At 39.6% G+C, this 26,069-nt stretch overlaps 2 protein-coding genes across 3 annotated transcripts in view; one reads left to right on the top strand and one right to left on the bottom strand.

Moving 5' to 3' along the window:
• CFAP43 (cilia and flagella associated protein 43) overlaps positions 1-22,716 on the top strand; it is a 72,122-nt gene extending 49,406 nt beyond the window's left edge. Inside the window, exons 26-39 of the mRNA XM_063307800.1 lie at positions 4,971-5,060; positions 5,155-5,235; positions 9,178-9,303; positions 9,739-9,858; positions 9,938-10,045; positions 10,651-10,737; positions 11,966-12,054; positions 14,471-14,678; positions 15,100-15,212; positions 15,645-15,804; positions 17,191-17,355; positions 19,974-20,054; positions 21,681-21,834; positions 22,378-22,716. Of these exons, the coding sequence (XP_063163870.1) occupies positions 4,971-5,060; positions 5,155-5,235; positions 9,178-9,303; positions 9,739-9,858; positions 9,938-10,045; positions 10,651-10,737; positions 11,966-12,054; positions 14,471-14,678; positions 15,100-15,212; positions 15,645-15,804; positions 17,191-17,355; positions 19,974-20,054; positions 21,681-21,834; positions 22,378-22,553 (1,758 nt within the window). The 3' untranslated portion in view covers positions 22,554-22,716. The remainder of the gene's footprint in view (positions 1-4,970; positions 5,061-5,154; positions 5,236-9,177; positions 9,304-9,738; positions 9,859-9,937; positions 10,046-10,650; positions 10,738-11,965; positions 12,055-14,470; positions 14,679-15,099; positions 15,213-15,644; positions 15,805-17,190; positions 17,356-19,973; positions 20,055-21,680; positions 21,835-22,377) is intronic.
• A 262-nt stretch (positions 22,717-22,978) lies between these two features.
• SFR1 (SWI5 dependent homologous recombination repair protein 1) lies at positions 22,979-25,660 on the bottom strand. 2 transcript variants are annotated; one of them, XM_063306142.1, is made up of 4 exons: positions 25,546-25,660; positions 24,676-24,788; positions 24,164-24,574; positions 22,979-23,361 (listed from the first exon to the last, which is right to left on the bottom strand). In XM_063306142.1, exons 2-4 carry the CDS (start codon positions 24,766-24,768, stop codon positions 23,170-23,172), a joined length of 696 nt encoding a protein of 231 aa, XP_063162212.1. In that variant the 5' UTR covers positions 24,769-24,788; positions 25,546-25,660; the 3' UTR covers positions 22,979-23,169. The 2 variants fall into 2 exon arrangements, with proteins under 2 accessions (XP_063162212.1, XP_063162211.1); XM_063306141.1 differs by lacking the exon at positions 25,546-25,660 and having other exon boundaries at positions 24,676-25,021.
• Positions 25,661-26,069: the final 409 nt, after the last annotated feature.

The following is a 26,069-nucleotide window of genomic DNA, read 5'->3' as shown; positions in this document are numbered from 1 at the left end:
AAAAAGGCAAAATCAATGCCATAGCAAACAAACTAAGAGGAAGGGCAGCTGATTGGTACATACAGCTGTGCCAAGCAGGGGCTCCAGAACTCGATCACGTCGACGAGTTCATATGGGCGCTCGACCTACATTTTAGAGATCCCCTTGAACAGGACAGAGCAAAAAGAGCCTTAAGGGGAATCAGCCAGGGGAACGTTCTGTGGCAGACTATGCCATGGAATTCCAAGCCCTGGCTGGAAAGGTGGAGGACTGGTCACAATCGACCCTGATCGAGCGTTTCAAGGAAGGTCTGGACCTGAATGTCTTGAGGTGGGCGTTATGCAGGGACGACCCTAACACTCTCATTGAGTGGATACGGCTAGCCGGCAAGGCGGGAAATGCCCAAGAAACATTCCTGCAAGCAAAGCGGACAGCCCTGCAAACGACGACGACACGGGGACCCCGAGCCGCGGCCAGACCGGCGAGACCAGCACCCCAATTCTGGAGGGAGGAGAGGGAGCGGCGATTCGCCAAGGGGCAGTGCCTCTGTTGCGGGAAGGAGGGGCAAAAAGCCGCATCCTGCCTGAACGCTAAAACAAATGACAGCAGACCAAGGAAACCACCGGGTAAACCACCAACACCGCCCAAAAAGATGCCAGTGGCTACTGGGGAAGTCGGACTGAAATCTTTACCCTACCCCATTGAAGAGTCAGACAGCGACGACGACGAGCCGGCGGGAAACGCCAACCACCTGCCCTAAGAAGCGCCAGGGGGCAGGTGAAGGATCAAGAAGGGCGCAGCAACAGCTGGGTGAGTGCAAACTGCCCCACCTTGTATGTCAAGGTTGAACTGAAATCACAGCTGAAGTTCGTCAAAATTTGGGCCCTAATCGACTCGGGCTGCTCCAGGTGCCTAATGCACCCGGACCTGGTGGCCAATTTAAAGCTCCGCTGCTATCCACTTCAGCACCATATAGTATTCACCCAATTGGATGGATCAGCGGCGGGAGGGGGCCCGGTCACCCAATACACCGACGAAGTAGCGCTGCAGCTCGGCAGCCACTGGGAAAGCCTGCAATTTATCGTGGCACCAGTGGGCCAACCCTTAATAATCCTGGGTATCCTGTGGTTGGTGCGATGGAACCCACACATCAATTGGCAGACCAGGACAATCACCTTCCCAGACGGCTCCTACCAAGCGCCTACAGGGGATCAGGTCCCCCGTGCTGCGGTGGGGAGGGCAGCGTCCACAACAACGCATCTGGAAGCAGCGGTCCCGGCAGGCTTGCCAGACAGGTACGCGGAGTTCGTGGATGTGTTCGGGGAGAAGGAGGCAGACAAACTCCCCCCCCCCCCGAAAAACGGACTGTACAATAGAACTGGTTCCCAATACACCCTTACCAAAGCCCAAAATTTATGCAATGACCCAGAAGGAGCTGGCAGCATTGCGGGAATTCGTGGACAAAAACCTAGCACGTGGCTTCATTGAGCCCGCTAACTCACCAGTTGGAGCCCCAGTCCTTTTCAAAGAAAAAAAGGATGGGACATTGAGACTTTGTGCGGACTACCGCAGCTTGAATGCCGCGTCCATATCAAACAAATACCCCTTACCCCTCATCAAGGACATCCTGGCACACCTCTCTAAGGGCAAAATATTTTCCAAACTGGACTTGTGGGAGGCTTATTTCCGCATACGGATATGGGAGGGGGACGAATGGAAGATGGCTTTTAATTGCCCCCTGGGGTCGTTTCAATATAAGGTGTTACCATTTGGTCTGGCGGGGGCACCAGGGGTATTCATGCAACTGATTAAGGTCTTGCACAACCACTTGTTCAAGGGGGTCCTCGTCTACTTAGACGGTGTGCTAATATACTCAGAAACGGAAGAGGAGCACGAACGCTTGGTTAAGCAAGTGCTCAGGAAACTCCGCAAAGCAGAGCTCTTTGCCAAGCTCTCTAAGTGCGAGTTTCATAAATCACAAATTGACTACCTGGGTTACAGAATCTTGGCGAGGGGCATCGAGATGGACCCAAGTAAGGTCCAAGCCATCCTGGCATGGGAGCGCCCATGCACGAGGAGGCAACTACAAAGTTTCCTCGGATTTACGAATTTTTACAGGGGTTTTATCCAGGGACTGGCAGAAATTGTGCTGCCTCTAACCAACCTACTCCGAACAAAGGGCTTGGGAGACACGCGAAAGTCACGGAACCCGGGAGCGCTCCTGAACTGGACTGCTGACTGTCAAAAGGCTTTTGAGCACCTCAAAAGCCTCTTTACAGCAGAGCCAGCACTACAACACCCCGACCCCACCAAGACTTTCGTGGTACAAGTAGACGCTTCTGATTTTTCCATTGGGGCACTCCTGCTTCAGCGGGATTCTGACAATCAGCTGAAGCCCTGCACGTACCTTTCCCACAAGTTCTCCGAAACGGAACGGAGATGGCACATGTAGGAAAAGGAGGCATTCGCCATCAAAGCCGCCCTAGAGGCATGGCGGCACCTCCTGGAAGGGGCCACCTGCCCCTTTGAGGTCTGGACGGACCACAAAAACCTAGAGGCTCTCAACACTCCAAAACACCTCAGCCCCAAACAGGTTCGCTGGGCGCAGTTTTTCAGCCGATTTGACTTTAAGCTAAAATTCATACCGGGGAGGAAGAATTTCCTAGCCGACGCTCTCTCCAGGCGGCTCCAGGATGCCAGTCAGGCATCCGACATTGTAGGCACTGTGTGAACCGACACACAGCTGGGTTGCCAAGCTGTCACACGTGGCCAAACCGGGACACAGCGCACCCCAGCACAGCCACCCGCAGAGGGGGGGAAACACATGCCAATTTCACCTAGCTTGCAACAACAGTTCACTCAAGCCCTCAAAACGGATACATGGTTGCAAACCAACCAACACAATGTATCTTTCACAAACGGTCTGGCTTGGAAACAGAATAACTTGTACGTGCCAGAGCAATTGCGAGCGGAAGTTTTAAGCTGCTCACACGACGACAAAACAGCTGGGCACTTCAGGTTTGTAAAAACACTGCATCTAGTCAGACGACAATTCTGGTGGCCCACTCTTAGGAGGGACGTAAAGGAATATGTCGCTGCTTGCCCCACATGCGCCATGGCCAAACGAAAAGTGGGGAAGCCCCAGGGACTGTTGCAGCTGGTGGCGGCGAGCCCCTCCCGCCCTTGGGAAGAAATCTCGATGGACTTTATTGTGGACTTGCCACCCAGCCAGAGAAAAACAGTTATCTGGGGGGTAAAAGACTATTTCTCCAAACAGGCACACTTTGTACCCTGCGCCTCCATTCCCTCTGTGCAACAGCTGGCACGCCTCTTTTTAAACCACATCTATAAATTGCACGGCGCCCCCTCCCGTTTGGTGACGGATAGGGGCACACAATTCACTTCCAAATTCTGGAAGGCATTTTTAAAATTAATTGGAACCAAGCAAGCACTGTCCACGGCTTGGCACCCCCACACAGATGGCTCTACGGAGATTCTTAACTCCACCCTGGAGCAATTCCTATGCTCATTTATAAATTATCAACAGGATGACTGGGTAGACCTGCTACCCTTTGCCGAGGTGGCCTACAACAATGCAGTGCACCAGAGCATGGGTCACACCCCATTCAAGGTGGTATATGGTAGAGACTTTGTTCTGATCCTGGAACCGCCCCAGCCAGACACCCCGCCCTGTTCCCCAGATGACTGGGCGGCACAACTGGCCACGGTTTGGCCCGTCATCCAGCTGGCTCTCTCAGACGCTCAAGCAACATACAAAAAGTTCGCAGACAACCACAGGGCGGCACAGCCAAACTTCAAAGTGGGAGATAGGGTCTACCTCTCCACTAAGTTCATCAAGTCTCCACAGCCCTCGAAGAAACTGGCACCCAAATTCATTGGTCTGTTCCCAATCACAGAAATTATCAACCCGGTGACTTTCAAGTTGGAGCTACCACACACCTTGAGACGCATACACCCAGTGTTCCATTGTGCCCTACTGAAACCGGTCACCTCTTCAAAGTGGCACAATGAACCCCCCCCCCCGCCCCCGCCCATCATGATAGATGGACAGCAACATTTCGAAATTAAGGAGGTACTGGACTCCAGACGGCTAAGGGGCACCCTACAGTACCTCGTCCGTTGGAAACATTTCCCCCACCCTGAGTGGGTGCAAGCTTGAGAGGTCTCTGCACAGCGGCTTGTCAAACACTTCCACGAAGCATACCCTGACAAACCGGCACCTTAGAGTTTTTTGGGGGGGCAGTATGTCATGCTCCCCGTTGCAAGGCATCCATGCATCACAACAGGGAACATGCCTTTCAGGACAGAGGAAGGGACAATCCTAATCCTTTAAACACTTAAACACTAAAAGCAATCACAAGGACAAAGGAGGCACACCTTTGCCCGGACCAGAGGAGCCATCAACATATCGCCGGAACTTACACACATTACCCCGGGGGACGCACCTGCACCGGACAAGGAAAGGAGACAGAGGAAACCAGTGGTGATCACCCTAATCACCCATCAACAGACCCGTATCGCTTCCAGATCGCCCATCAAGGATCCGGATCCAGCTTGTGGGACAATAGGGGGTGGAGGAGGACAAGGTCCGCCACGTGGGTATATACGGGGTACCCCGCAACCGCGCCCGCATTCCCGTCTTTTTGCGTGCGTGCACTCTGTACTCAATAAACGGAAATCCTTAGCTCCATCTAAGTGAGTCCGTGCCTTATTGGGAAACGAGGCAACCGTTACACCCATCTATAAAAGTAGCCTTTAAACCAGGGTTGCACAATTAATTTATTCTATGCATCTTCATTGTAGAATTCCAATGTTTAAATCTTATAGCGTATTCAGGGCTTAAAAGAATCCACATTTGTTATGAAGTAGAAATTCTAAGGAAGTTATAGCTTGGGACCTTGTTGGGAAAAAACCAAATGTGAATTATCTGCTCATAGAAGAAGCTAAACCTCATCCTTTTGTTCACATAGATCAAAGTAGAAAAGTACTTAACCCCAGTGCAGAAGGCAAAAAACAAAATTATGGCTCGGATTGAATATAAAAGACGACTTGCTGCTCAGGTAGCTTGATGGCACAGTATCTTATTTTCTACATTTTTTCTAGCTTGACCCTATGTTCCTCCTTTATCTGATCTTTTATTCTGCCATTCTTCAGGGTGACAATGCAAGAGAACGTGGCCTTATGGACATGATGAATGGAGTCCTTGAAATAAAAAAAGAAGATATTTTAAAGATGGTGAGTTAAGTTTCTATTAAATCATAAAGTAATGTTTTCATGTGATTGCCAAATAATATAATGTACATTTCATAATCAGAGCTTGTCCCAAAAGATAATCTCTGATCCAGAGAGATGCAACTGAAAGATTTAGGTGGGATAATAGACAGGCAATGAGGGAGACAACAGACAAGAATATTAAAGAAACGCAGGTGAAAGATCAAGAATGAGGGGAAGATTGCTGGGTTTGCAACACAGAAATCAAAAGGAGAGAATGTATGCCGGTCACAGAATTATGAATGTATTAAATTAGCTACTAGTCAACTTGTTTCAGTTTAAAATATTCTGGACATTTCTAACTGAAAAAAACCTTTGACCTGAAACATGGTAGAGGATTGAGATAGCAGTTCCACTCACAATCTCCTGCCTTAAAATGGGATTTTCCATTACTGAGGGAGAAATAAGTTAGCAGAAACTACACAAAATCCAACCACAGGAAACAAAAGGAAGGAAGGAATTACAAACACCACTCAACCAAAGCAAGAAAATAGATGAGAATCCACTCCTTCCTGCCTACTGGTAAACTGAATGGAATTTTGAGCACATCAGATGAACCCATGTAATCCCTACTAAGAAGAGATTTATGACTGTGGGAACATTCTCTGAACCTTTCATCCCCCGGAGTATACTGCAAGGGAGACTGCATTATACCACTATCCCTTTCACTGTCTAAGAACTCTGGCCTGAGATGGAAAATCCAAGATAACCAGATTGATCCCTTTCCATCCCACTATCTCTTCCAGTTTACATCCCTCTTAACTGCAGAAAGCATCACTCAGATTCTGAAGTACTTCAGCATCATATCAGCAAGGTAGACATGTTTTATAACAGGCAGTAACCAAGGGAAGAGAAGCCTGATTAAAAATCATAAAACTGTTCCTGGTAATGGCCAGGCAGCTCCTTCCTCAGGTATCAGCCCTCTGAAGTAGGCCAGGTAAGGAAACAGACCCTGGAAGGATTACCAGAAATCTGTTACATTGTTGTAGGATATAACAACAGAATCTTGACAGTCTGTTGGAGTTTCCCTCTGCCCCCTCTTATACCATCAGAATCAAGGTGGGGTTATTATGAGTTTCTTCCTCATGTTCCCTCCTTTCCCAGGGCTGAGGTGTCATTTCCTGTCTGTCTCATATGCTAAGACAAATTTGATAAATAAATAAATAACTGTTCTTGCATACCTTTACCAACTTTATCTCTGTTTGGTAGGACTTTTGCCAATATTTCACACAAAATACAAGTAGGGCTGTCAAAAACAGCCCACCCTAATTCAATATAGGTACTCCAGACGTCTCAGGTAGTTGTTAATAATTGCAATGAACAATATTAATGTATGAGAGGGTCATTTCACAAAACAATAAAAAGCTCTCTGAGCCTATTTTTAATTTATTTATCTTCGATCTATAGACCTAGACTCAATCCAATATCTATCAAGCCACCCCAGAGATTAAAATAATTTTCATCATTTTTATTACGCCACTCTTCCACTGATGTTCATTAGCATAGCCCCTTAAGTAAATTGGCCCCTTAAGTATTGTCAGAGCCGTAAAAGCAGACACCAGCCAATGTATACCAAAGTATCGTTAGAGCCAATTGTACCACAAAGTACAATATATGAGAGATTCCCCACTATGATTTCATGGCCTTGTCAATCCAATCAACTGGACTTTGGTCAAATTGCAAAGAACATAAAATTTTAAAAGGTTTCAAATACTTGTTTTCAAACTTATTTTAAACAAGCAGGTACCCAGGTTCACATATCACAGGTAACTGTTAAGAAGCAGCTTTCCATAGTCTTAAATAGAAATCAAAGAGGGATTGGAAAGTATGCTATTCTCTCTTTTTTTATAAGAATTTTTTTACACTTCAAGCAATGATAAAAGCTACAGAAAAACAAAAAAACCACAAAGAAATAAACTAAAAAAGTGTGAAAACACAAGACAAAATTTTTCAAAGTTACAAAAAGAGGTGACTTCTAACTTTTAACAGCAAGGATATACAAAAATTTCCATAATCCCTTACTCTATATTAAACCAAAATCACATTATTTCTATACATCATTCCATTGATACATTGTAAAAATCACTAAATACAGTTACTCCCTTCCCTTATATTAAAAGAAAAAAAGAAAAAATTACATAAACCTCCTAAACAACTTATCCCCCAAAGATAACATTTATTTAATTATTTCCTTCCTACTAGTATTCTATACATTTCTGTCTACTATAATAAAAATCAAACTAAAAAACATATAAATTGTCTGCCATTATACTTGATAATACAATTTTAATAATCTTAATCATATTAAACCTAAAACCATCCAAATAGACATTTTTATTATACCTTAATAATCTTAATCCAAATTGTTAAAGATAAATGAAATCAGCCAAACCCTAAAAGCAATCCAGATAAATATTCTTTAACCCTTATCCCACTTCAAAATAAACCAGAGCATTTACATATCCCCACAATGTGCACAGAGCTTTTTCTTTAAAAAATCAAACAGCCCAACTGCCCCCTCAAAAACTCCAACTTCTCTTCAGGAAACCTCCCATACCTAATAACCCTTTCATTTCCATGGCACTCCACCAGAAGATCAATTTCACTTGTGGCTTGCAACTCGCTCTCTCCGTTAAATTTCTCCAACTTGACTATTGGATCTTCATCCAGCATTTCAATAGAAATCCTTATCTCACACTTAGAAGAAACATTTCTGTCACTATTAAATTTGTCAGTTTCATCCACAACATCCCCAACGAGATGACACATTTTAGACCTCATATTTTCCACAATGTCCTGAATGCCTTGCATAAAAACTTGGTAGGAATCAGAAGGAATCTGTTTAAAATCTTGGTGGAAGTCAGAGAAAGTATCATGAGTACTGATGGTGAGCAGGAGGGGGCCCCAATCCAGGGGGAAAAATGCATGCATAGTTTAGAGACTTTGAACTTTCCTTTGAAGAAACTCAGAGCAGACCTGCCTTGATTTTTGGGTTTATTTGTGTGGCCTTTCAGTTTGGCAGGATTGTCTGTCTAGTAGAGTAGAACAATAAACACTAGAGACTCAAGCTACCATCTCAGCTTGGTTCTTCTCTCTAAGATAGGACAGAAAGTCTGTTTAAAATCCTCCATGTCTCATACAGTAGATTATGGCGCCCCCTAGGAGCTTAACCAGTGAAAGTCGAAGATATGAAAGAGTTCCAGAATGTGTTTACACAAGTGAAAGTGAGATATGCAGACAGTTCTCAAGGGAAAATAGAAGCAGAAAGCTGAAGGTTCAAATCACCCAATTCAACATATAGGAAAATACGAATATCTTCAAATTTAGTACAAAAATAATAACAGGAAGACAATTACTTATTCTCAATCCTCAATATTTAGAGGAAAAACAAAGTCCAAAACTTAGAAAGAATTTTTAAAAAGCAATCCCAAAAATAACGATAAGCACCAAGAGAACCAGCCTTTCTCCTTGCTGTAGAAAGCCTCTCTTAGGGTACGCATACTTAAAAGGAATATAATTTGGGTGATTTAGAAATGGGGTGGCCAGTCTTAGTATCCCTTTAAGGCTACAGTGTGGCTTGGGAAATGGTGACGTCCCCACCTCCCAGCTAAGCTCTTACCAGTCGAATGTGAAACGCTGTTTGTGATCTTCTGGCTACAAGCAGCTGTCCAGAGGGCAGATGGGCTGATTCTTGGTGTTTTCTGTTTTCCGGCATGTTCAGTCCACCATGTCCCCACCAGAAGTCAGAAAGCATGCTATTCTCATATTTCACAGAAGGTGGATGCATTATTGAATATCACCAGAAAATACATTCTGAAACTTAATATAAATCTTTCTGGAATGACAGTTTTTGCAAATATTCAATGTCTACTGTTGTTTCTGCGATGCTTTCTTTGATATACTCAGGAGATTCCACCACCTGCATTTGCATCAAAAGAAGAAGCCCTCTGGAATGAAGAAGAAAAAAAATTATATAAGGAATATGAAAAGAAAGTTAAAGAACTGAATGAAGAAAGAGAAAAACACCGAAAGGTAAACAGATAGGAAGGAAGATTATCAAATTTCTCTTTCATTAAAGCATGGAGCATTTTTTCTTAGGAAAGCCTTCCCATCTACTTTAAATCAAACACAGGTAGTTAAATATGACCTATGTAAACTCTTTTCCAAATATTCCATTGTCAAATTATAAAAATAATCACATTTTATATTCAAAATTTAAAGTAAACAGGAATGAGTAATTGGTTAATAGCACCACCATATTAGCTGAGCGTGAAAGAGGCAGTCTTCATTTTCCCTCAATAGACAAAGGAGATCATGCCAGTTTTCCTGCATTCATTGTTCTTTTCTTTTTGCACTATAGACAGAATGAGATGTCTGCATCTTTTAAAAGCTGCCAAGCATTTCTTATATTTTATTACCTGCCATTGAGACTATCACATAAAGAAGCTGTATCTTTTTCTTCCACAGATTCTAGAAACTGAACTGAAAAAACTTCAAGGTTCTATTCAGGAAACTACACAAGCCTTTGATGAAATCATGAACAGGCTCTTTGACAAAAAAGTCCACTGTGAAATGGTTATATACCAGGTGAGCTTGAACAATATTTATCATTCTTGCTTCCATATAAGCAGCAGTCTTACTGTTCCCTTTTCAAACCTTTTTCTAGGAAGAACTCAAAGTATCTAACCTCCTGTACTCTCTGCTTTTGGATGAAGAGCTGAGTTCAAGAGAAGCTGGACTCTATCACTGTCTTAATAACAAAAGGAAGGAAAAGGCAAGAACATTTGAATGTGGGGGGATTTGACAAAATAGTTATTTCTCATGGTACTTGCCCTTTTGGAATCAAAAATTGCCCATTCCTCAACAAAGCTTCCCCCTAAAATTCCTTCCTCTTACTGAATATATTATCAGTAATTCTCTATAAATACCCACTACACTTTGCTCTGGTTCACATACACTACTAAGATGAAATGTGTTTTGCTTGTTTTTAGCTTTCTGTAAGCTAACATTAAGAAAATGTTGATTTCTGTGTCTGAATGAGGCCAGGGAATGATAGGTCCATTACCTTTCTGTGACATTCTTTAATCAAGTGTTTAAATGAGAAGGAATACTGGCACATGAGATAACTTAAAGCAAGCTTTCCCAGCTTGGTACATATACAAGCACATGCAGAGGTAGGGTGGGCTGCAAATCAATATGGCACTTTAAATCCAGGATATATATGGAACATGCTCTACTCAGTAAAGCTAGTTTAAACTGTCCAAGGGAGAAAAACAGAGTATACCATATATTATCACTGATCTAGTTGTACCAACATAATTTGACATCTTATGTTCGATTCACAGGCAAACATATCCACCTTTGTTTATTTTGCTCCAGGCAATATCCAGTGACACAGTAAAGAAAGCTAGGGCAGATGTGGATGCTTTTAGAGAGGCCTACGATATATTAATTGCTGAAGACAAAGTAAGAATCTAAGCTCTAAATTCGCACAGCATTTCAACTGAAGCTGTAGTATTTAAGCTTACTGAATTTTTTAAACTTACTGAATTCGACTAATGAATTAAATTAAGCTAGTTAATTAACAAGTTTCAGTTTAATTTTGGATCATTTGCATGGATATTCTATTTATATGTTGAAACAATGTCTATTTTAAAGTAGGAGTACTGAATGTTATGCCCTGTCCAAAGAATCTAATTGCATATATGCCACTATCTGTTTTACAATATAGCCATAGGTTTTTGTAAGTAAAAGTGCACATATTCTTGAGTTTTCTGTGTAGTTTTTAAAATTTATGGTGATAACAGTTCCAACTGTTCTTTGCAGTATTGTTTGCCTCATTTGATTACCAGGAAGGGATCATTGTTAGTAGACTTAATGAGCCTTGGAAGTTGTTTTATCACACCCTGGATGCTTTCTCCTGAAAAACAGCATATTTCATGAGCTGCAAGATCCAATTGGCAGACATTTGTTTCTGTCTTTAAAGCAGGGAGCCACCATTATCATTATGCTTCTCTCAGTCTTCTTGCAGGAATCCACTGCTTTTCTTCCCCTGAAGGTTCAGGATCTGTTTTTTTCTGCACAGTCTTGAAAACTGTTTTTCAGTTCCAAAGGCACAGACTTCAGCATCTGTAGGGGTGGGGTATGTGTCAAAAAATCAAGATGGTAGTTGTGGCTGTGCAATTGAAGCTCTGCCCATTTTGTACATACCATGACGTTGTACACTCACACAAAGCGACAGGGCTTCAATTACACAACTGCCATATTGACTGTAGTTCTGCCTACAAAAATATTGCAGTCAACAAGTAGAACAGCATCAGGGGAGCTCAAAACAGTGAACATGGCAGTCATAGCAGTACAATTGAAGCCCTGACCCTTTTGTACGTTCATGAATGTTGCACACATGTACAAAGGGTCAGGACTTTGATTAGGCTGGCTTGACCCCACCTTTACTTTTTGACCTCCTGATGTATGTTGCTGATTTGGGAGAGATCTTGTCATGTCACCTTGAAGTCAGCTTAATTATTTTGCAAAGTGAATGTGACAACCAAAATTCAACATTGCTTGATTTAAAGCTTCTGTATTTTCTGTAGACATGTAGTCATCATGTATAGCAGAACTGGAACTAGGCATAATAAACTCTTAAACTCAGTCCTGACTGACATGTGACTTCTGCTTTTCTCCTGACAAATAGATTATGGAACGTGGATTTAGAAAGGAATTTTCAGATCTTCCAACTCATCATATTGATCAACTATTTAAACTTTATAAACGTCGACCAAGGTAGCAACATTTCATTAGTTCCATCCTTTTCTGAAAGTCTATGAATTTCCTCTTACAATAATAGTGTAATGATTGCCTATCCTGATATACTCAGACTCACAAGCAGATACTTAACGATATCTGATTTATTGGAAGAATAGTATGCAAATACAGAGAAAGCTGAGAATAACGAAAAGCGCGCCAAATACAAACTAAAAACCCTCGGCTCCCAACATAATCCCTCCCCTCGCCCAGCCATAGCAACCACCCCCCTCCCAGGTGCTGTTCACCGTTTTCCACACATCCTGGGAAAGCAACCTTGAACACATGAGATAACCCAAACACATTCCAACCCAGCAGCCAAGAGATAACAACTCCCCGAAGAGGCATCCTCCTCCCTCCTGAGATCAAACACGTATCAGGCAAATGCATGCGAAACGTTACGATGTACCAGGCACATTGGAACAGTGAACATGACAAATAGTCTTATAAGGATAATTAAAGCAACATGGATTTCCAAAGCAACAACTAGAATAGGATTTATCACAATAATAAAACAATAACTGAAGATACACAACTTACATTGGTCAAGGAGCTGAGCACTAAGGTTTGAATCCAATTTAAATTAGCTACAGCTTAGTCCTACTGAAATCAGTTAAAATTAAGTTGGTCATGGCTAACTAATCTCATATTTCAAATAAATTAAAATGTGACTAACTTAATTTATAACCATTCCCTTGTGCTTGTTGAACTGGTACATTCCTGCTCATTATATTTAATCCCATGTTCATCATTCTTCTTGGTCAACGATTCCCACAAGATTCAACCTGGGAATTTATGCCTGAGTTAAATGTCTCAGGCTTGAAGAATTAAATTAAGCTGTGGTGCATTGATTACAATTTAACAATATAAATATGCAAGTCTGTATTTTACATGGTGATTGCTTCAGTGGGGTGGGAGTATCATTTCTTTACTTTCCCATAGCTCCTTTTTTTCAACTGACATATTCCATTTCCACCTTCATTCCAGATGAGCTTATTTTCTTTTCTCTGTCTTATGTTTCCAGATTCTCATAGTAGGTAAATATACAATTATAGCAGAAAAAAAAATAATTTTATTATGGGATTGATCTATGACCTCTCCATCCAACCCTGTACCATGTACTACAGATTTTGTTATATTGGAAGCAGGAAATAACCAATGAAAACCAACATTTACACAAAATGTATTAAATTATGCAGTCCTATTTACACAAGTCAAAATTAATAAGCTGTAAGGATTGCCTATTCTAAAACATCATCAGACTCATGAGCAGGATCACAAAGATACCTGATTTATTTAAGAATAGCGTGCAGGATCACAAAGAAAGCTGAGAATGGAAAAAGCGCGCCAAACGCAAACTAAAAACCCTCGATGCAAATGAGATCCCTCCCCCCATAGAATCTTCCCAAGCTCAGAATCCCAGGTGCTCCTAACAGCTTCTGATGGTCCGCGGGAAAAGTCCTTGAGCAGAGCACATAACCCAAACACATTCCATTGAAATGACCATAGATACAGAGCTTGGCACAAGGTTTTACAGCAGCTCCCTCCCAAACAGAAACGCGCATCAGCACCATGGCATGTGAAACATTACGATGTACAGTGCACAATGAAACAGTGAACATGACATAAGCCAACTATCAGTTACCAATACTGAGAAGAATTTTTGTGCTGATGCTAATAACATTTGTTTACTAGTTGAAAGTAAATTGTCGGACAACTGAACCATATGATCCATTTTTATGACCTGGAACTTATGGAACTAAATATTTTATATGATACGGAAGTTGAAAATGATTGTACTGAATTCCAAAAGCTATAGAGAAAATTGAAATTGCCGAGCCAGTATCCTTAGGATTTACATGACAAGAGTGGTGTCTAAAAACACCAGTGAAGAAATCAGTTATATGAGGTGAAGTGGTACCCACGGTTACTAGTGTAGCCTCTCTTTTTGGCCTGCCAGGCTCCTTTTTCTCTTGAAGTTTTTAAAAGATTCTTTTAAAACAAATGGAATACTGCACAGTTGCAGAGCAAAACACCAAATGGTGGCATAACTTTTATTTAGAACAATGCCTTTATGCTCCACAAAGAACACCAACAATATGGTCTCTAAATGCCAAGGTTATCCACAGAGCCAAAATAACCTATCTCTGTTTAAATTAAGGAAGACTGCAAGCCTTCCTACCAGTCTATGTATAGAAATTGAAAGGAAAAATAAATACAAAGAAGAGTTTTTAAAAAAAATGCTAGCTGGTAATACACACATATTGCAGAGGCAAAAAAGAAAAAAGAAAGTAGAAACAAAGTGAAGCTAGTGATATACTTTTTCTGTTGTATATGTAACACACTGCAGAAAACATTTATTTTTTTCTTTGCCTGTTGTGTTCAATAACAACAGGGCTTTGAAGATTAAAGTACAAACTGATACTGCAAATCCATATGGCGAACGGCCAGGCTCTGCCAAAGCTTACCAGGATGCTCTCACCCATTTAATGAAAGCAATTGATGAAATGGACAATCCTGAAAACAAACCTGAGGGTCTTGACATCGTCAACTGGGAACGCTTTTGTGCAACTAGACGAGCAAAAGTAGAAAGTGAACAGCAAGTATGTACTGTATAAGGTTCCATTATTTAAAATCAAATTTGAATTTGACCACTGAATTTTATACGAACAAATAATTCTCACAGAGCTGAGCTAATAGGAAATATATAGACTCCCAGGCATGCACAAGGCAAGGGGCTGGTTTTTAAATCCTTTCTAGTTTTCATTTTGCAGAGGTCACCTACAAGAAGTGGTTTGTTATTTTCACTGGATTCAAATGTTCGATCAGTCTCTATATGTAGATGAATAATGTAAAAAACAATTTACTGTGCTCTGAAAACAGTATTAATCTTAAACATACAAGTCTGCAAGACAAAGCAGCTCTGTTAAAGAAATGAAAACATACTTTTTTGCTCTTAGGAGGTTGATCTGTGACAATTATAAAGCAAGCATATTCCTAAAGGCTATCTTCCTTTTTGCAAAGGTGAAGCAAAAAGCACTGATGCTAGCAGAGATGCAAACTTTCCTTCAAAGAAGAATTGAAGATGATGAACAGCTACGGAAAGACGTTGACCATGTTTTTGCTGAGATCAGTCTGTAAGTTTGCTTTTTTTTCTTGTATACTACTAATAATATAGTAACACTACTATATTATTAGTAGTATAAAAGAAAAAATAATAATATAGTAGCAGTAGTTTTAGCTAAGTAAACCTATACTACAACATCCAAGGTGCAAAAGGCACCATACCTTTTTGTTATGGGGTGTCTAAGAAAACATTATAATTGTTAATCATGCTCTTTAGTCAACATTATTGCAGACAATGGAAGAGGTGTCCTCTGAAAAAGCAGATATCTATGGGTCTTGCCACACAGAATGCAGAACTATCAGATTAAAAGTCTACTTTTGTCTGACACACATAATTAGACAAAGCTGTATCTAGTATAGTATAGATGGTCTTTTTTTCTGATCATGGTAAATTGTTAAAACAAGCCATCGGTTATTTTTAAAAAAACGTTCTATAATTGTAGGCTTCGAGAGCAGAAAATGAGATTTCAGCTAGATTTGATGGTCCAGTTCCTCTTTAAACAAGGGCAAGTGGAACTAGAAGGTACCAACTTAATACCAGATTACACAGATGCTATTCTAATCAACAGGACTATTATTGAAGATCTGAACAGCATGATCCGGGTAACTACCTTTCTTTCAAAGGATAAAGCTTCTGCAGATAACTTATACTGAAAGTTATTTCTTTGCATTTACAACTTTCTAATTAAATACAGCCCTGACTTTTAAGTGACAGTAATCAACCTTATTTTAATTCTCTTATCTGTCTGTATACTACTAAAACTCTCATGTCTGTTTGTTTGTAATCTTTAACTGGGCAAAATGATGTGTCATAGGCCAACAATTTTTGAACCAAGGTATCTCAAATGGCTAACTTACAGTATGCGTCCAAAAACTGGGGCCCATGATTTCTATGGAATTGAAATTTGGCAAATTTTATAAAACATTTTATGACATAATACAAAATGTCATAAAACATTTCCTGTGGTCAGCTCCTGATGTTTAACTGTGCTTTACAGTTTTTATTATTATTATTATTATTATTATTTATTAATCAAATTTATCACTGCCCATCTCCCCAGAGAAGGGACTCTGGGTGGTTTACAATAAAACATAGATAAAAATATAAAACTATAAAACCCTGTAATACAAATACAATAAATATAATAAAAACCTAGATGGCTAAGAGTTCTTTATGATTTGCAAGCAGAGCTGGGTCCTTCTAAGAAACTAACCATCCCCAAGAATGGCTACTCTCCCTCCCGCCCCAGGCATAATTACAGAACCAGGTCTTTAGCTGTTTCCTAAAGTCCAGGAGGGAGGGAGCCAATCTCACTTCCGGGGGAAGGATATTCCAAAGGGCAGGTGCTATTGCAGAAAAGGCCCGCCTCCTGGACCCCGCCAGATGGAATTCTCTTGCAGACGGGGTCTGTAGCATGCCCTCTCTACACGACCGGGTGGGACGGGCTGATGTGGTGGGGAGGAGACGGTCCCTTAGGTAACCTGGACCCGTGCCATGTAGGGCTTTATGAATGACATGGGCTATTTTCAAGGCAGATACATTTCTGAATATCTCCCTGACTTTTTATGGGCTTTTCCAGTGAAGGCAGTACATTAGCAGCTCTGCCATTGTTGAAGGCACTGAGGAATTTGATAAGGAAATATCTCTGAAACGATAACCCAATGGGTCATGGGTTGTCTAGTCATGTATTACAAGTCCCAGTTAGTATAACCAACTCTCCTAACACATATCCTAAATACCAGTGAGCATATATTTCATTTCTGCTCCCTTTTTCCTCCCAGGACTTTTAACATCATGATTTTTCTTATTCAATATGGTTGTTTTTGCTTTTTAATCCTTCACATTTAATTAATGCACAAACATTGTTGTTCATTTGAAAAGAGTGATGTTTGCCAGTTTCCCTTCAGTTTTAGGAAATCCCATCCACCTTCTTTCAGAATTAAATTTTAAAACATTATGTTACATGAAGAAATATTTCTTTTTTCAAGGCTCAAGGAGAAAAAAAGATTGCCAGTATGGTAGAAAGTAAAGATTTCCGTAAAGGAATATTTCAGCTGGAATGGGAACACAAAAAAATGCAGATGCAAGTAGAAGACCTGAATCAAAAGGCTCGAGATATACAAAAACTGAATGTTACAAAAGACCATCAGATTGTAAGTTAATATTTTCAAATACTTACAATGATATCAAAGTATGTGTCATGAGCACTGATGGTGAGCAGGAGGGGGTCCCTATCCAGGGGGGAAAACGCATGTGTAGTAGAGAGAATTTGATCTGTCATTCAAAGAGACACAGAACAGGCCCGCCTTGACTTTTGGGGTTTATCTGTATGGGTTTTCTCACACTTCTTCTTGGTAGGATTTTCTGTCTACTGTAGCAGTAATAAAGCACTAGAGACTTATTCCTCGTCTCGGCGTGGTTCCTGCTTGTCAGGACAGTATGTAACCGTATCAGAAAGTACGTATTATTCTAACTTATCAATAGCTACATCTGAGAACTCTCTATATTTTATTCTATATTACAGTGGTGCTTAGAAGCTTGTGAACCCTATTACATTTTCAATATTTCTGCATAAATATGACCTAAAACATTATCTGTTCTCCATACAAGTCCTAATACTAGATAAAGAGAACCCAATTAAATGAGTCAAAAGCATTATACTTATTCATCTATTTATTGAGGAAGATGTAATGGTATGTGGGAAAGAACTTGGGAGATAGGGTGAAGAGATGCTGCCTAGGAAATGGTCAGATAAGAGACAGCATAGCCCACAGCTGGATAGTACATAGGGCCAGAGGTTCAGAAAGGACCCTCCCTAGTTTCTTGAGCTGAAAAGGAGACAGTGGGAGAATTGTACTTTCAGACTTGCAAGATTCTGTTAACGTAGCTTTACAGTAAAGTAGAATTAGCATATCTGGTTATGTTTCCTGTCTGGTCTACCTGGTATTGTCATGAGTACTGATGGCGAGCAGGAGGGGGCCTCTATCCAGGGGGGAAAATGCATGCGTAATACTGAGAAATTAAGCAGCCATTCAAAGAGACACAGATCAGACCCGCCTTAACTTTCGGGGTTTATCTGTCTGGGTTTTTCCCACACTTCTTCAGTTTGTTAGGATTCTGTTTAATGTAGCAGTAATAAACACTAAAGACCTACTCCTCGTCTCAGCGTGATTTCTGACTGTTAGGACAGGTATGGCTGACAGAAAATGATCCAAAACTACGTATTTGTGTGTGGCAAAAGTATGTGAGCCTCTAGGATTATCAGTTCATTTGAAGGGGAAATGAGAGTCAGGTGTTTCAATAAATGGGAGGATAATCAGGTGTAAGTGTGGGAGGTCTGAACAGAATTCTGGGTATTCTGAGAAAATCTGATCTTCACAACACAGGTATGTAGAGGTGTGTCATGGCTTGAACAAAGAAGATTTCTGAGGATCTCTGAGAAACAGCTGTTGAGGCTGGAAAAGGTTACAAAACTATTTCCAAAGAGTTTGGACTTTACCAGTCCACTGTCAGGCATATTGTGTACAAATGGAGGCCACTCAACACCATTCTTACCCTCCCCAGGAGGGTGTGGCCAACCAAGATCACACCAAGAGCAAGGCATGTAATACTCCAGGACCTCTCAAAAAACCTCAGAGTAACATCTAAGGAACTAAAGGCCTCTCTTCCATTGGCAACTGTCAGTGTTCATGAGACCACCTTCAGAAAAACACCAAACGATATGGCTGAGTTGCAAGAAGAAAGGTACTACTCTTCAAAAAGAACATTGCTTCCTAACTACAGTTTGCAATAAATCATGTGGATAAGCCAGAAGACTATTGGAAGAATGTTGTGGACAAATGAGACCAAAATAGAACCTTTTAGCTTGAATAAAAAGCATTATGTTTGGCAAAAGACAAACACTGCCTTCCAATAGAAGAACCTTATTCCATCTGTGAAAACATGGTGCTGGCAATATCATGGTCTGCTGCCTCTGAACCAGGATGGCATGCCATCATTGATGGAACTATGAATTTAGAATTGTACCAGCAAATTCTACAGAAAAATGTCAGGGTATCTGTCCGTGAACTGAAGCTCAGGAGAAAGTGGGTCATGCAGCAAGACAACAACCCAAAATACACAAGTTGTATGACCAAAGAATGGTTAAATAGAAGAAAGTTAATGTTTTGGAATGGCCAAGTCAAAGTCCTGACCTTAATTCTATAGAAATGTTGTGGAAGAACCTGAAGTGGGCAGTTCATGCAAGGATGTCCATCAACATCCCTGAGTTGAAGCTGTTTGGTAAGGAGGAACGTGCTTACTTGCAGTTATTGCTGCCCAAGGGGGGCACACAGTTACAAAAGCAAAGGTTCCTATACCTTTGCCACACACAAATATGTAGCTCTGGATCATTTTCCTCAATAAATCAGTGAACAAGTTTAATGCTTTTGACTCATTTGTTTGATTAGGTTCTTTTATCTAGTTTTGGGACTTGTGTGGAGAACAGATCATGTTTTAGATCACTTTTATGCAGAAATATTGAAAATTCAAAAGGTTTCACAAACTTTTAAGCACCACTGCATATATACTACAACTGAGATTAGATGCTATAGTATGTGCTAGCTCAATAAAAGCACTTTGGAGATAAACATACGAATTCACTTAAGGTCTGTTACTGGAAAGCAGAACAATTTTCTTTTGAAAGTTTATTTTTGCTATGGAATTGTTTATATTGACAACTCTAGGATTGAGCATCATCTATGTTAGCTTCATTTTGTTTTTATATTCACAGTTCTTAACAGTTTTAAACTACGATAAGCGGATGAATCATGAAGTATCAGTAATGGAAGGAACATTTAACTTTCTAGACAAGGTAAGTTTTCCTATGGAATAAAGTTTAATAAAAAAGAAATATGGAATATGCTACCTATTCAATATGCTTACCTTAGTTCAGACTTTACTGATACCCTAGTATTTATCTTTATATCTACCTGCTAAAGGAATGCAACTCTTGAGTTCTTGCTAATGCTTTGAAGTACTTCCAATAACCCCTATTTTTTATTTTTACCATATCTGCAACATTTTTTACTTCAGACCAGAAAAAAAATGTCTTCCTATAGTGACCTCTCAACCCTATTTTTTTCTTTTCATTGTAAACAAAGCTGGCCATATGAAAAGGATTGACTTTCTGATTTTGTTTGCAAATTTGTTCGCGTGCGATTGCCCATCACAAAACTACTAGATGATTTTCTTTTTTTTTAATTCAGAACCAGGTCTTTAGCTGTATCAGGAGAGGAAATTGAAGAATAGTTTACACAAGTTCCTTGATTTTATTTGCTTTTTTATTATTACCTTAGCATCACATATTTTCCTCAAAGCATTTAAGACTGATGTACTATAGATTTTAACTCAGTGGTCTGCTCAATTTAGTGTTTATCTTGCATTACTGAACATATATGAAGACAGTCTAAAACATAACTAAAAAAAATACTGCTTCAATTCTGAATTATTTCGATGGTGAATCAAATTTTTATAGACTAAAACATAAGACTACCTTGGAAAGGGGATAGAACAGAATGAAGGAAAAAGTTGCTTGCGCACAACTTTGGTTGATAGTTTATCAGAATTAGTTAGAACTGAATGGTAGAAAGATCACAATAGCCTGAATCATTTGAAATATTTTAAGTGGATAATATTATAAATAACTTGAAAGCATCATTTTTTTTCTCTATGAAGCTAAAGTAACTTTTGCTAGTCATATTGGGAAGGCTTTGACCTGAAATGTAGTGTAAAAGTACTGTATTTTAAATTAAGTATTAATCCCCTAATGAGAATTATGATCCAACTCTGTACGTCTTCTCATGTTTTCATTTTCTTTTAATATTCATACCTTTCCTTCCAGAACTGTAAAAACACCAAAAATAAGGTATGCAGTATTCAGCTACAAAGCAGGCAAGCGTGTTTCAAATATAGGCATTTTCTCAGTACCTATCATCTACACCTTAAAAAAGATGTACCTTTTCCTGGGCCTGCATAGTAGTTGGATGGGTGCAGGAAAATATAAAAACAATCCCTCCTTACCTCACAAACCTATTTTCTTGAGCCTGGGCAACTACCACAGAAAAAGGCACTGTTTCTTTAAGGAGTAGCCAGCAGAAACAGAAAGGTGCCCAACACTGGATCCAAAGCACCTTTGCCCGTTTTGGATTGAAATACTGCATACTTACATATGATTGAGTGCTCCTGTTTTAGTAATATAATTACTTCAACCTCTGAGGGGGAAACAACATACTGAAATAATACATTGTATAGTCATCAAGACACTCACTTTCTATTAATACGTTTTCAGTTACTGGCTACACTTTTTAAAGACGTTAAATTAAATCATATTAAAACCTAACATATTCTGCATCACAGAAGAAACACAACATGCTTTAGCATTTTTTCACTTCATACATTCTAAATATCCTTTTTTAATAAATTTCCTTTCAATTACCAGGTTCATAAGAAAAATATACAACAAAAGAAAAAAGTAATTAAAGACTTAGAGAAGCAAATACATCTGAAAGAGCTAGCAAACCAGAAGCTCAGTAAGGAATTACAAGAAATGCTTGTTATTGTATCAGAAAGGCGGCACATTTATGAGGCTACTAGTAAGTCACATTCAAGGATTTGATGTTTATTTATATCCCTTTTCTGACCAAAAAAAAAAATCACCACAGATGTTTCTTCTTCTAAACATGCAGCTAGTGAGCTCACATTATACACTCATTATGAAAATCTTGCTTTTTCCAATATAATCTAGATATTATCAAAAAAAATGTATAAATACTCTTAGGTCTATTACCAATTGCCATAACATAGTTAAACATGCCAATATATTCTGATATTTCTATTGACTTAATTTTGTATCGGTATTTTCTTTTGATAGTTTTTAGGAGGTGGTGGCAGATCTCCTACCACTTGCAACTGGATCACTTCACTCATGATCCAGTCAGTGATATTGATCAGAGAGACCAGAAAACCTCTTTGGGGTGTAAATGAAGTAACTATTTAATCAATCGTACAGTTAGGTACAGCTCATATAATAGCAAGATGATAGTTGCCATAGTACTACTAGTAAATTTGAAAGAAATTGGGGATGACTGAAAATCTGTTCGTTGACTTTACTCTGAATATTTTTGTTTAAAAAACAGACTCAGAGATGCTTAACCAAACCATTGCTAAGGAGCATTATGAGGACATTGTACAACGACAGCAGCTGGTGGATCTTGCAAAGGCACAGGCCCAAGAGTTGGCCATCCTTCAAGCTGAAGTGGAAAGATTGAGAATGAGAACATTCCCAGCTTTCTTTGATGTGCAAGAATTTTAGCAACAAACACTCTTATGCTTAGGCAAGGAAGTTTTTTTTCCTTCCTGACCTTCTCTTCTAACTTAATTCTTTATTACACTAAGGTAGTTTTATAAATATTGTGTCATAATTTGTTTTGATCACCTCAAGGAATTTATATTCACAATGCATTTATGATTAAATAAATTTACCAGTTTGTATTTGTAATAGATTACTGTTGTTATACTAAAACTTCTGAACTGGAATATTCAGACATTCCAGTTTTACACAAACAAAAGTTGTGCAGTGGAATTAAAAACTCACAAAGGGACAGAAACATAATCTGGGGTGTGGAGAAGTACCCTAAAGCATCTTGGCAGAAAAAAGTAGCTGAAAGGGACTGTAATTTGAAGAGAAAGAGACTGAGTTAAGAAACAAATGAGAAGGGTCATAACAGCAGAGTCTGGGAGTTTAATGTATTAATTAAGGAGGGAGAGATGGCCAGGATTAAAATAAAGAGGGGGGACTGAAAAAGAAGTATAAAAGAGAGGGATAGCAGTTTCTTACAGCAATCCAGTGATACAGTTCAAGACTTAGATTCAATTCTTGAAAATACTAATCTTTTGATATATGTTTAAGAGTGAATAAAGCACTAATATTATGGATCTGTAAAATCTTCATCTGTTCGGATATAATGTAAGAGTTTGTCATCTAGTCCAAAACTGTCAATCAGTTGAGTCAGACTTAATTTTTTGTTATCAGTAGATAAGGCTGACTGCAGTTCATACAACACTGCTTGGGAACTCTTTCTCCATTTTGATATCAGAAACTGTAACTCTGTTGGGTTATTCTGTAGGGAAACAGAAAAAGCAATTGAGCAATCTGTGATACAGTTGAAATGGATAACCTACACAAAGGTTCCAACAGAGAACAGAAATTAACAGAATTAATTTAGAACTATCATAAATGTCAGAATTTTCCCCTTCCCTTTGTCTGTAATGTACTTTCCACTTGAAAGAACAAAGTATCAGATTTAAAAACTCTAAAAAAATGTTATGTTTCAGACAATAAACTGGGATTTACTTATCACTACTTTTAGAATACACTTATCTTACTTATGTATGGAATTATAACCTATACTAGATATGTTTATTTGAAAAAAAATGTTTCCTACTTGCCCAGAACAAGCAAAGTATATAAATATTTGCAGAGTTTAAACAATGGATATGATTTCTACAAGGAAAGCTCATAATTTTAATGTATGCAAAAAGAGGGGAATGACTGAATAAAATTGGGTACAGGTAAGTTTATATAGAATTAGTATTAGATAAAAACAAGTGCTGTTCAGCTTTAAATTAAAGATACATAGCACTTTACACATTGGCAAGAAACGGTATCTTATTGAGGAAGTGGCCAATTTCCATTACAGGTAAAGACTTACTCATCCTTAGTATAGATGAAAACAAGTGTATTATGCAGTATCCAACTGGAACAGCAAATTGGGTTGATGCCATGCTAAGATCAGTTATAGTTATATTAGGAATTCAAGAGCATAACAAAATTGAAAAACAGCCTTATCTGCAGGATTTGTTTCTAATGTATTTAAACTTACTTAAAACTGTTTCTGAAGTAAGTTTTAATATTTTTCTTACCTTTGATCTATAGACTTTGACCAATTTAAGTCTTCGAAGAAGGTCCTCTTTTTCCTGAAGCTGCTTCATTAATGTCATCTTTTCCTCCAACAGCTCCCATTGTTTACAGTCTGTGCCCAATAAATTAACTTCTGAAGAATTGTGTGTAGTTTTATTGTATCCAGTATATTCAGATATACAAAGTGCTCTGTCTTGTGCAGAACTCTTCAAACACATAGTTTCATCAGGAACGTTTTCCAAGCATTTATCCTCAACACGTGATACAGAATATAGTCCATCCTTACATAAAGTTTTGTCCTTCTGGTTACTATTGTTTTCATCATCTATTTTAAGTTGTTTGGCTACAATAAAAGTTGAATGAAAGGATCTTTTTGTTTTCTTCAACCGTTCTCGTAGGGTTGTGCTCATTAGCTAAAGTAAATGTAATTACGTAGCATTAACAGAAGAACTGTTTTTGTAATAATCTGAATGATATAAACATACTTCAAACATTAATTTCCTGATATATTTACCTGTTTCCCTAAGCTGCTGCTTTGAACAGAATTCTCATAATTCTCTGGAGTGCAGGATAATGATCTAGGTTTGTTCAATATAGGTGTCCCCATTTTGAGAACTGATTAACCTGCTTGAAAGATAGACAGAGTACTTAAAGGTTAAGATAGCAATTTCCATGTATCAGTGTAAAATCATACTGTACAATATTGCTTGAATTCTGGAGTCTTCAATTACAGTATTGAAGTAGGGAACACAGGGCTAACTGATCTCATGAGCAATCTAAATCATACAGCTAGCAATTTACACTATTGTTATTAGAATAGGTAGAACCACAAGCCTGTGACAGTCCTACACGCTTCCCCTTGCTGCATATAAGCAGATACACAATCACCCTTGCAACCTTCCTGTGAAAAACGTAGAAGTTCTATGCTCTTGGAGATGATGCATATTCCTTTCACATGAAGGCATATTAAATAAGACAGCTTCTTTTGAAGCAGAACTGTCTGTTCTGCAGGACTCAGCCAGACAGATGAACAGAAAGATGAGCTGAAATAGTCACATATTTTACTGAGTATGTATTCGACAACATCTGGCCTTTTGTTATGTCTCTGAATGTACTGGAAGCCCGGAATGCAATAAGCCAATGAGGAAGTGACTGGGGAGGGCATGTGCAGCCTGGAGGACAGAAGTGACAATAAGCCTTCCCCATTACCTTTAAAAGCCCTTATCCTTCCCACCAGAACACTCCTTGCTGAGCATTAAGCATCATTCCAAGTACCTTTTTTCGTGGCAGAAAAGAATTTATCTTCGGAGGAACTGGAAAAGATCCAGTTTTTTCGTGGCGGAGCCTTTCACAGCGGAATAACCCTCGCCTTGCACTAAATTACCTCAGAAACAAATAGCTGGGCAGACACAAACACACAGCCGTGTTTTCGACTTCCCGCTCAGACAGAAGCGGAGAAATCGCGCCGGACGAGACGAAGCTTCTGGGCGCGGCTTGCTGGTCACGCTCTCAAACGCAAGAGCTGCGGGGCGGGGAAAGAAGGGGCGGAAGAGCGGATCAAAGAGGAACCGGGAAGCCGCGCCGGAACGCTGGAGGAAGGGTGGGACTGACGTCTGCGCCGCGTTGGTTTAATGCAATGTTTTTCAAACATGGCAGCTTTAGGATGTGTGGACTTCAACTCCCAGAATTCCCCAGGGAGCACATCTTAAAGTTGCAAGTTTGAAAAACATTGGTTTAATGCAACTCAATAGAATTCTAGGCACACTCACAGAACTGAAGTCCTATTATGTTCAAAGGAGTTTATTCCCAGGGGAAGATGCCTAGATTGAAGCCTGGTTTGCTTTTATATTAATTCCCACTTAGCAATCATTAAAGCTTCTAAGCTAGGCTTTTTATTGCAGAATTTCT

This window comes from Candoia aspera, chromosome 6, assembly GCF_035149785.1.
Source record: "Candoia aspera isolate rCanAsp1 chromosome 6, rCanAsp1.hap2, whole genome shotgun sequence".
Taxonomy (NCBI): domain Eukaryota; kingdom Metazoa; phylum Chordata; class Lepidosauria; order Squamata; family Boidae; genus Candoia; species Candoia aspera.
The sequence above is the reverse complement of the archived record's forward strand: the minus strand, read 5'-3'. Positions and strand labels throughout refer to the sequence as shown.

What these genes read in the sequence shown, in the direction of transcription:
- SFR1 (XM_063306142.1), bottom strand. Translation starts at nt 24,768, where the DNA reads ATGGGGACACCTATATTGAACAAACCTAGATCATTATCCTGCACTCCA. An exon ending in GCAGCAGCTTAGGGAAACAG is followed by an intron (nt 24,575 to 24,675) that starts GTAAATATATCA and finishes CATTTACTTTAG; the next exon opens with CTAATGAGCACAACCCTACG. An exon ending in TCAAAGTCTATAGATCAAAG is followed by an intron (nt 23,362 to 24,163) that starts GTAAGAAAAATA and finishes GTTTCCCTACAG; the next exon opens with AATAACCCAACAGAGTTACA.